Source organism: Sinohyriopsis cumingii, chromosome 13 (assembly GCF_028554795.1).
Source record: "Sinohyriopsis cumingii isolate HCF-2022 chromosome 13, ASM2855479v2, whole genome shotgun sequence".
Taxonomy (NCBI): Eukaryota; Metazoa; Mollusca; class Bivalvia; order Unionida; family Unionidae; genus Sinohyriopsis; species Sinohyriopsis cumingii.
Genome location: NC_142973.1, coordinates 4,936,197 through 4,948,278, shown reverse-complemented (window position 1 = coordinate 4,948,278; position 12,082 = coordinate 4,936,197). Strand labels below are relative to the sequence as shown.

General features: G+C 33.2%; 1 protein-coding gene across 4 annotated transcripts in view; it reads right to left on the bottom strand.

Moving 5' to 3' along the window:
- The window catches only part of LOC149784878 (peroxisomal leader peptide-processing protease-like), a 60,241-nt gene that overhangs the window by 18,158 nt on the left and 30,001 nt on the right, over positions 1-12,082 (bottom strand). For all 4 annotated transcript variants that reach the window (XM_089978458.1, XM_089978460.1, XM_089978459.1 and 1 more), the window contains exons 4-5: positions 5,940-6,095; positions 4,476-4,640 (exon numbers count right to left, since the gene is read on the bottom strand). In XM_089978458.1, the coding sequence (XP_089834584.1) occupies positions 4,476-4,640; positions 5,940-6,095 (321 nt within the window). The remainder of the gene's footprint in view (positions 1-4,475; positions 4,641-5,939; positions 6,096-12,082) is intronic.

The window sequence follows — 12,082 nt, the reverse complement described above, 5'->3', positions numbered from 1 at the left end:
CCAGGTTATTTTTGGACAATGGAAGTGTTAACCTCAACTGAAAGGAACTGCTTACCTGGTGGTATTTATTAATAATAGAATATTACTCTATTCCCAACTAATACGATTTTTTTAAAGTGCATGTACTCTTCCTGTACTTAGGCAGCAATTGTTTTTTATCTTTGCTGATGCTAGATGTTACTTTAAATTGCTGTCAGCTCCATCAGCAAGTTCAAAAGATGTCAACGGCTGAGAAATGTACATGAGTAACCACCTGACATTTCCTTTCATTATATGGTACGGTATTCATAATACCCATGGGTAGCCTCATTTCCCTATTGGCAGCCTCGCTAACCTGATCTGGTCTACCAAATCTTGACTTCAAAATGTCTTAGTTTGGAATGACTGAATACAGCTGTAGTATATTTAATTAGAATGTAAATACCACAACCATACTGTAGTATATTTAATTAGAATGTAAATACCACAACCATGCTAAGTGATTCTTGAATAATGGATAACTAGAAGGAATTGCTTACCTAGTGGTATGAACTGATAATGGAATATGGTACTGCACTTGTATATAAGTAAGATCAGCGCTCAGGTAAATGAACAATAAAATACAGATTTACAATCGTGAAGACATCTTTCTGTCTCTCTCTTAGTGGAGCATATGTTTTATTTGATCATTAGGTGCAAGTTGAAAATTGTGATAGAACATGTCATTGTCATGGTTATTCATCTTCTAACTTGTCAATTCTAATGCACATATAAGTAAACATATTTAAACAACGTATATTATAAAACAACGTACATTACTGGTGCATGCTGCTTTAGTGCAATTACATCTGATGTATGTTAATTCTGAATACTGACGATCATATAATTGTTTAAAATACTCAATGTGGAATCCTATATTTTTTCATATATGATCTCTTCCCCAAAATGAAATATTTTTAAACATTATTTTTCATACTTTTGGAGAATTATTTTCCATACAAAAAATACGACTAAGCGATTCAGATAATATAATCCATATGTAAGTCGATTCAGAAGAACCTAAGATTTTCTGGTAAAAAAGTATCATATTATACATTGGCAAATACGGTAGATGTTAGATAGACAACATTTTCATTTAGCACTAATTTGACATCATTAGAAGTTTTAAGTGAAAACCTCATACTGATATGAGCATCCATTCAGGAGTATTAATAACAGAATTTCAAGATGGCCATTAGATTGATACCAACAAGACATAAGAATTCTTCTGGTGAAAACCCAATGTTAATATGACTTTCCTCTAGGACCAACAAGACATAAGAATTCTTCTGGTGAAAACCCAATGTTAATATGACTTTCCTCTAGGACCAACAAGACATAAGAATTCTTCTGGTGAAAATCCAATGTTAATATGACTTTCCTCTAGGACCAACAAGACATAAGAATTCTTCTGGTGAAAACCCAATGTTAATATGACTTTCCTCTAGGACCAACAAGACATAAGAATTCTTCTGGTGAAAACCCAATGTTAATATGACTTTCCTCTAGGACCAACAAGACATAAGAATTCTTCTGGTGAAAACCCAATGTTAATATGACTTTCCTCTAGGACCAACAAGACATAAAAATTCTTCTGGTGAAAACCCAATTTCAATATGACTCTCCATTTTTAGGACCAACAAGACATAAGAATTCTTCTGGTAAAACCCCAATGTTAATATGACATTCCATTCAGGAGCCATAGCTAAAACATTTTAAAAGATTTCTGCCATACTGGATATCAGATCAGCACCATTTTCATGTGTGTTTGTGTGTACATGTGTGCACATGTGAAATGTTCCAAGGCAACACCAAGTAGAACAAGTAGTGATAACAATCTTATGTGAAAGAACAGATGAATGATGGACAACAGATGAAAAACCACAAGTTCTTCTGGTTTAAGGCCTGTAGAACTAAATAGCAACAAAGCACAAAAACTGCAGTCTACTAATAAAATGCATATCGTACAAGAAAATTGTAATGGTAAAAATATCCTTTCAGATGGAATTTAACTGGCTTAAAATTTTCACCCACACCCACAAAAAAGGGCTGGGGTGTGGGTGGTGCATTTGCACAGATGGTTGTGCTTATCTTGTCAAATATTGTAATTTACATTAAACTGTTGATCTCTTTATTAAGTAACCATGTTAACTTGTGGTGTTTGGAATCTGTTATGTATATTTAATTTAATTGTTTGTTTGTTAGCATTTAAATTTTTAATTCCATTACATGCTATTGTAAGGTAACATTGTTTACTGGATTTGACATTGTCCAGAAAAGAAACAGTGTATCTAGTTTCTGACCTTGTTCCAAAATCAGTGACAGTTTTGGTAAACAACTTTATTATTATTTTTTCTTTCTCAGAGTAAGAATCATTAAGTTGAGTCAAGATCATATCATGTAATAAACTTCTGTTTTTTCCAGAAGAATGAACTCTTGACCCCCATCCAGGAATCTGCTTTGCATTTCTGCTAGTCTTATAACTGATGTTATGATAAAGGATTGCCAGTTGTGCTTTAACAGCTGACACATAAACTTGTATTATGTTGTGACCAGTTTGGGCTGAATTTTATTTTCTTCAAATTATTGAATTCAAGTGACTGTTTTCCCTGGAAATAACAAAAGTGCTCTGATAATTCTTGGACAATGACATTTACTGGAATTTATACTGAATTAAAAACTGGAATAATGTTTATGTGATTCGACAAAAGACTGTTGACACATCTGCACTTCATAGGTCATTACAGACGTCATCACCTTCCATTTTGGATTTTCATCTGGATCTGAACTGGCTCACTTAGAACTTTTCATTGACAGGACTTGTGTTTTTAATTCTTGGATTATTTTTGGATTTAATTCGTAAAACCATAAGTTCATTTTTCTCATTTTTCACTTTGAATTCTAGGGAAAATAAGTTAGTTGTTAAATTTTACAAAGCTTGTTGTCTTCACTCTTTTCTATTACTTATTTTAAGAGCATAGACCCGTAATAAATCAAGCTAGAACTAGAATATTTTCTTTATTTCCAAATGATATATTATAACTTTAAAGTTATTTTGAAATTATTATTACAAGCATACATTGATGACATGTTAAAATTTTAAGATAATGTGTACATAGTAAATCAGTTCACTACACAAAATATCAGTTCTCAACTTGTTCTCTTTTACCTAGATTCTTTATTTCTTTTAAAATGTCTGTCCACTTGAGATTAACTTTATTTTCCTTATATATTCTACTTATCTGACTACAAGTTGCAAAAAAAAGTTCATAAATCTCACTGTGAAATTATCAATATCATCATGACATCACAACTCTGACAGTGCTCCTCCCCATTTAAGAAATTTCTGGCTTGAATACTGTTAACTAATAGAACTTATAAACTGACTCCAGTTTTAGCAGTTCAGAACTGAAGCTAATAAATAAAAGGGATCAGCTCAAAACAATTGGTTCTGTAACACCTTACACAGTAGAACCTGTGCTGGGAAACCAATGTCAGCACAAGACCAAGACTCCTCTAAATTATGACATGCTTGAAATCCACCTCCAAAGTTTCATCAATGCAAGAAACACCACATGCAAAGATTTGAACTTGACATAACAATGACAATAACTCTTGTCTAAGCTGGAGTAGCAGAGACAAAACTGATAAAAACAGATCTAAAATGTTCAAATTAATTTTCATTGGAATTCATATTGAATGGTTCTTGAGTTATGATGATTACAAGCAACATTTCATATAACAATATTATGTTGATTACAAGGGTCATAACTCTGCACTAAACAGTGTGAACAAGACCCATCATAATATGTTCAATGTTTTTATTCTTGAGCTACGCTGATTGCATGCAACATTCAAAGTTTCCACGTGAAGACAAGAATTTGCTGGATAAGAGGCATATTTCTGTCTAAAATGGAGTTACCCATGAAAGCACATGTAAATCTTTGAGGCAATATTCATACCAAATTGCATTAGAATATTTTGAATGGTTCTTGAGCTATGCTGGTTGCCAAGCACTGGGCTCAAAATTAATACTTTTAACAAACTTTTAACAGCTGTAAAAGTTTCCATTAAACATGTATTGCAATTTACAAGCATTTCAGAATTGTAATTAGCAAAAGGAAAACTTGATAGTGTCAATTTCGAGCCATGAACCAATTTCAAATGCAAAGATAGGAAGCGAATTGTCAAGGGCAATATTTCGATGCAAAATGGAGTTGACAAGACAAAACCCATAAAATGCACATTTAAGAAATTCAAAACCTGCAAACTGTGCTGGTATTTACATTAACATGGATTTTCCATCTTCTGAATTCCTCTTCCAATGGATATTTTGCAAGTGGTAGAAAAACAACTGAGAAAAGAAGATGGCAAATTGAACACGATGAAAAAACTAGTCTCTTTCAGAATCGCAGATACAAGCAGCAAATAATTTTTATATTAATTTTATTACTTACCCTCTGAAATATCTGGCACTTCCAGTACTGCATGTTTGTATTTTTGCTCAGGTGGCTGCTCTGTAGCCATTGACAACAAACCAAGGTCAAAATGGGAGGTCAATGGAGCTTGGTACACAATATCTACATCCACTGGGGTCTGACTGTAGTTCAGATACAATTTCACTGAAAACGAAATGAAGCAAAAGCTATAGCATGTGTATATATGGATACCTTGAATAATTTTACCAGTATAAAATATCTTGACAAAATGCCTGTAAGATTTTTCCAAAATGTGCTAAAATTGGGACACTTGTGCACTGTTGCCAGATTTAATGTGAAGCTGTGGTTATACTGTATCAAATTGTATGTTTTATCACTGCAACTCATGTGCAGCCAATAGAACTAAATTTGCAACAGTAGAGCTACCAACATATATTAGCAAAATCTAAAACATAGTGTTGTTATCCCTTTGTTACAGTGGTTCCCAAACCCAGGTTGTGGCCCAAAGTTAGGGTTGCGAAGACATTCTGGAATAGCGGAAACGGGATTCATGAGGCTCAGAAAAAATATTTTTTAGGGTCGTAGCCAAAATAGGTTGGGAGCCACTACTCTATTACTTCATTAGTTTGAATCATATGTCTGACACGAAATATCCTCAATGAAATTAAAACTTGAAATAATGAAAAACTTTTCTAAACAAACACAACACTGCTAAATCAAGTCCAAAAAGGACTATGGACAGTATATAGTTGTTTGGTCAATATTAGAATGGACATGTTAGGACCATAATTACTGGCCTATCTAAACAAATGAGTTAATGAGAGTGAATTTTCACTGCATGTTTTTACTTCAGTATGATGACAGTTCTTTTCACAGTTTAAATATAGAAACCTTCAGTCCAAACTTAAGAGCATGTGCAAAATTCTTTCATGAATTTCTGCTTATTTACTTTTTTGGAATAAATTATGAGCTAACCATTAATTCTTTGGAATATAATATTTGCCTATTACTTCAAACAAGTATTCTTTTAGCTTGATGTCCAATTTTTTATACATGGGTATTATTTTAAGATCTACAATTTTGAAGGGTGCACTTGTTAATGTGCAGATTTTTTAAACACTTCATGAATAGAGTACAAAGGTTAAATGTGCTTTCACTGATAGAACAAGTTCTTCTTGTATGCAGAACCAAACTAGCATTTATTGAAATATATATGTACTGCTTTATTTCCAGTCCTGGGAAAAAATTAAGTGAGACACATGCAAGTTAGAATCCAATTTAATGAAGTGCTACTAGAAAACAGGAAGTGTTTAAATTTATTTAATTTACAAATATTCATGATATTAGGAGTGTGTGTAGATCTTTATATTAATTTCACTGCCTTGAAAACAAGTGCACTGACATAACAAAGGTATTTCCTATGCATTTTCAGACCAAAAAAAGCTATAAATGAAAGAAACAAATGAAAACCTTTCTTTTTACCTTTTTCAACATCTGACCCTTTCAAAACATGACTGCAAGTCAATACCAATCTTGGGCCAGCATTCAGTATGACTCCTGAGCCCCATGTGTTCCCAACAGAAATCAGTGGTACATGACTAATTATAGGTAATATTCTGGACTCATTGTTCAGTGCTCCTGAAATAGATTAGGCATGAGAGTGAAACTGTAATCATATTTGAACTCTATGACAGGTCCAAACTTGTAACAGATTACAGAAGCTACTCACTATGAGCTTTGAGCAGTTAATGTCCCCCATGTAAAACATTACAGTAGCTACTCACTGGGAGCTTCCAGCAGTGAAAGTCCCCCTTGTAATACATTACAGTGGTTACTCACTATGAGCTTTCAGCAGTCAAAGTCCCCCTTGTAACACATTACAGTGGCTACCCACTATGAGCTTCCAGCAGTGAAAGTCCCCCTTGTAACACATTACAGTGGCTACCCACTATGAGCTTCCAGCAGTGAAAGTCCCCTTTGTAATACATTACAGTGGCTACTCACTATGAGCTTTCAGGTGTGAATGCCCTCTTATTATAAAGTACAACAGCTACGCACTCTGAGCTTTCAGCTGTGTTAGTCCCCCATGTTATAAAGTACAATAGCTACTCACTGAGATTTCAGCAGTGTAAGTCCCCCTTGTTAGAAAGTACAATAGCTACTCACTCTGAGCTTTCAGCAGTGTTAGTCCCTTGTTATGTTTACAAAACAAAACAAGAAAAGAGTGAAGACAACAAGCTTTGTAAAATTTAACAAATAATTTATTTCCCTAAAGAAAAACAAGGTAAGAATGAGAAAAAAGGACTTAGGGTTCTACAAATAAAATCCAAAAATAATCCAAGAATTAATAAATAGAAGTGGAAGTAATAAAAAATCCTAATGAAACTGAGTTCGAATCCCGATGAAATTCAAAATGGAAGACGATGATGCCTGTTGTGGTTAGCGTCATACTGATGGGTCAACAGTTCTCTGTTGAATCACAAAAAATAATATTCCAGTGTTTGAAATCTGTGCAAATTTCTATAACTGTCTTTGTCCACGAATTAATTCAGAGCACAAGTATTTCCAGGGATAAATAATCTCCTAGAATCCAAATGATTTGAAGAAAAAAATTAAAAATTAAACTCAAACTGGTCACAACAAAACAAACTTAAGTGTCAATGGCTTAAAGACTGGCTGATTAAATTCTCCATAGAAAACAGTTATACACTAAATTAAGACTGTTACATTTTAGGCTCTTTAAAACAGTAACAAGAAAAGAGTGAAGACAACAAGATTTGTAAAATTTAACAAACAATTTATTTCCCTAGAAAAACAAGGTAAAAATGAGAACAAAAACTTACAGTTTTATGAATCAAACCCAAAAATAATCCAAGAATAATCCAAGAATTAAAAAAATAGAAGTCCTAGAAATAAAAAGTCCTAAATGAATCTGAGTTGGGGTCCTGATAAAAAATCCAAGATGAAGGATGATGACATATGCAATAGTCAGTGTTGTCTTGATGTTTCAACAGTTCCTTGTTGAACCACAGTAAATAATATTCCCATTTTGGATTCCAAGCAAATTTCAATAAATGACTTTGGCCATGAATTCTATATGAGCACTTAAATATTTTCCAGGGAAAAGAATAAGTAATTACATAAAATAGAATTTCAACTCAAACTAGTCAAAACAAAACACCTTTAACTGTCAATGGATTATAGCCCAACTGACTAAATTCTCTATAGAAAATAGTTATCCACTAATTTAAGATGCAAAACAGATTCCCGTAAGAGGGTCACATGATCATGTTTCTAGAACAGCATAGAAGCTTTTTACATGCCTAACATCACATACTTCCAGTATGGCCTTGATTCTACTTTATGAATCTGACACTAAGAAAGATTTTTTTAAAAAATTTAGCAAGTTGTTTACTTCAACTTTTACTGATCCTGAATCAAGGTCAGGAACTAGGTCAGCATTAGATACAAAAGTTTCTATTATTAAGTGTTTATGAAAACAGTCAGGTCAAACTGAATTTCTGGAAAATGTCAAATCCAGTAAATAAAGTTAGATTACAATAGCATGCAATGGAATAAAAAATTAAAAACAAACTGACAAACAATTGTGTCATTTGGATTTTTTAACATAGCTTTAACAATTTTTCAGTCGTACTGCTATGATGTCTGCAGTGTGGCAGTTTATAGTGATGTCTAGCACTGGGGCATCATGCTGCAGACATGTAGCATGATGTCCCACCATGTCATATTATCCTGACACCAGGTCGACCAGTCCTAGCACTAATCTCTTAATGCTGAGTGCCAAGCTAGGCAACTGTTAGTACCATTTTTGAAAGTCTTTGGTATGACTCGGATTGAACCCACAAGCTCCCGCATCCAAGGCGGACACTCTAACCACTAGGCCACTGGAGCGGTAACAAACAATTAAATTAAATCAAATATAAATTAAATCAAATATACATAACAGTTCCTCTCATAAAGAAAAAGAAAGATTTATATAATAAAGCTTTCTTTTTACCATAGATTAATTATATATGAGGGTTTTTTAAAAACAAAATAACATAAGAACTCTTATGAATTATACAAGGTGTACTAGAAATAATACATTTCTATACATGGTAAAGTGCATCTGCTATTAAACTGTCTTTTCCCTTGATGTGCCTGATGTCAATATTATATTCCCGTAACAACAAACTCAACCTTAGTAGTCTTTGATTTTTATTTTTCATCTTGCCAATGAAAGTAAGGGGGTTGTGATCACTAAACACAATAATCAAAGAACGAACTGAACTAATGTAAACTTCAAAATGTTGTAATGCCAATATCAAAGCCAACATCCCTTCTCGATTGTTGAATAATTTCTTTGGTGCTTATTTAATTTCTTAGAAAAATATCACACTGGATGATCAACACCATTTTCGTCTTCTTGAATCAATACAGCTCAAACCCTGACATCACTTGCATCAACAGACAGCTTAAATGATTGGCTGAAATTTGGAGCTGTAAGAACTGGCACACTTTTAAGTATGGCTTTTAACTTCTCAAAAGCCTCCTGACATTTTCAGTCCAAAGAAACTTGTTTTTCTTGCTCAATAAGCTTGTCAGGGCTTCAGCAATTATGGAAAAATTGGAACAAAATTTCTGATAGTATCCAGCCATACCTAAAAATCACATCAGTTGCTTTTTAACAGACACAGGGAATTCAGCGATAGCCTTGACCTTAGCATCTATTGGTTTAACTTGTCCTAGAAATGTTACACAAGCATGGCAGAACTCACTTTTGGATAAATTAATTGTCAAACTTGCATCAGTGAGTCTGTCAAAGAATTTCCGAATTGTTGCTAAATGTTCTTGGCAAGTGTCATTGTAGATGATGACATCATCGATGTAAGCATCACAATTATCTAGACCAGAGGTGATCATATTCATTTTAAAATTGAAAAGTACTTGGTGAACCCTTCATCTCAAATGGCATCTCTTTATATTGGTAAATTCCATATGGAGTCATGAATGCCGAAATTTCCTTTGCTCTTTAAGTCTGTGGAATTTGCCAAAATCATTTCAGAAGGTCAACTTTGGTGATATACTTGGCATTTAAGATTTTATTAATGCAGTCATCGATTTTTGGTAATGGAAATAAATCTGTTTTAGTCACACTGTTCACCTTCCTATAATCAGTGCACATATGGAAAGTTTTATCTGGTTTAGGAACAAGTATACATGATGAACTTCAGTCACTTTCACTGGGCTCTATGAAATCATTTTCCAGCAAATACTGAATTTCTTTTTTCAAGTATTCCAGTTTGAGAGGGTTCACCCTGTATGGGTGTTGTTTCACAGGTTTGTAATTTACAATTTCAACGTCATGGAAAATTTTGTTTGTTCTTGTAGGAACATCTGGGAATAAGTGCTCATATTCAAATAATAACTGTTTAAATTCATTCCTTTCTTGCTGTTGCAAATGTGAAAGTTTTTGGTCCAGATCATTCATAATTTCTAAATTCCTAAGATTTGTCACTCCAAAATCAGTAGAGTCCGATGGTATTCCTTCACTTAATTCTTCATTGAGTGGGACAGGAACAACTAAATTAATTGCATGTTTAACCTGGCTATCTCTCTCAATATAATGGTACTCCATTAATTTATTTAGATCCCCAGAGTACTATTATCATAATTTAAAACTAACAAACAAACATTTAAATTAAATTAAATATAAATTAAATCAAATATACATAACACCCCCTTGTTATAAAGTACAATAACTACTCAGTCTGAACATTCAGCTGTGAAAGTCCACCTTGTTAAAAATTACAATAGATACTCAGAGCTTTGAGCTATGAAAGTTCCCCTTGTCACAAATTACAAAAGATACTCAGAGCTTTGAGCAGTGTAAGTCATTTTTATAAATATAAACTTTCAAATTTCTAACAACTGGGTCAGAAGTTTATACCATATTTACCGTATATGTTGGGACATGATAAAATTTAAAAAGAATTCCTGTCCCAGAACTTATAGGGAAACTTTTTCACCTACGTCGTATGTCCCAAGGCTTAATAAACGAAATAAATTTGTATTGAATTTGTGCACCCTCCACCGCATCTTGCAATAAAATTGATAAACAACTGGCAGCGAGCAGTAAACTCATTCTCTGAACTTACCAACAGGACATCAAAAAAAAAGGTTTTTTTTATTACAAAGCAAGCCAACCTCGGATGCCGACTTTGGATTCTTTTTAGTGTGCCGACAAGTTGTTGTTGTTGTTATTTATTTTTTTAATATATAAGATGGCCAAGATATGGAAGCTAACTTTTCAGAGATATTCATGGCAATTTTAAAAATAAATTTAAAAAATGGAACAATTTTTAAAGTGACACAATATAGTGCTTCATTCACGGACATTGAAAACCCAAAGTTGCCCAGAAGATTTGAAGAAAATAAAATCATTTGATGAATTTGTGAAGGTCAGATGGGATACAGATGATTTCGCCGACAATATGATCAATAACATGGATGAAATTCAAGTGCACTTTGATCTCATTCCTGGACAAACTGATGATAAAATGGGGGTCAAAAGTAAGAATCAGCATGACTGGTGCAGATTTGAAAAAAATCTGACTTTAATCCTTGCAGTTTCCACTTCAGGTGATGTGTTGCTTCTTATGATAATTTTTCACGGTATGAGAAAGCTATAAAAAAAATATTCATTCATATTTGTCAGAAAAAAATGTTCATATTTTCCAATACAAATGCAGTAACCTATAAGTCCTATATATGTTGAACAGTGCCACAAACATTGTGTACTATACAGCTACCTCTCTCTCATGTTATTCATGTATCAAATTTTAGAGTCAATCATCATGATAAAGAATGCCATCTGTAAATTATTATTAACATAAATTAATCTCCCCCCAATGATACATAAGCAAAACTGTTTTTCGTCAGTGACATTTTGATAATTTTAACTGTTCTCTATACCCTGCAGCAACATCTGGCTATTATTAATGTGCCAAATGTTTGCATAACATTTTGGTGAAGAAAATGATCAAGAAATGAATAAATTCAGGCAAGATTTTGAAAGCAAGTCAGTGTTAAACATAAACATGAGTGAAACATTTTAAATGAAACAATATTAGGTGTCAGAAAGAAAGAAAAAAACAGAACCTAATGGAAATATACACATTTAAACAACGTTGCAAAACAAATGCATATTTTATCAATACAAGTTTTATCTGGATATGATATGGGGGGATGACATATTTCACTCTTGCAGTACCTACCCCTTACAAAGAATGAATTCACAGTCAACACTCCTGAAAGCTGCTGCAGATAACAAAGGATTTTGGTCACTGGAAAATGTTTGCTACAATAAGGCATTGTTACTGAATTGTACTTTACCCATACACATTTTTGAATTGTAGGCAGATGTTCACAAATGCAAAACTGATTGCAAATGACCAATTTTGCGAGAGCTAGCATAATGAGAAAGGGGAGTTCAATAGATATGAAAGAGTTTTTAAAAAATGTCAAAATTCAGCATTGATCCTTCTTCCTCTGAGAACTACTCAAGAAGCCTTTCACTTTTTAATTTTCTTTTGATAGCACATAAAAGCTCTACTGGCCAAGTA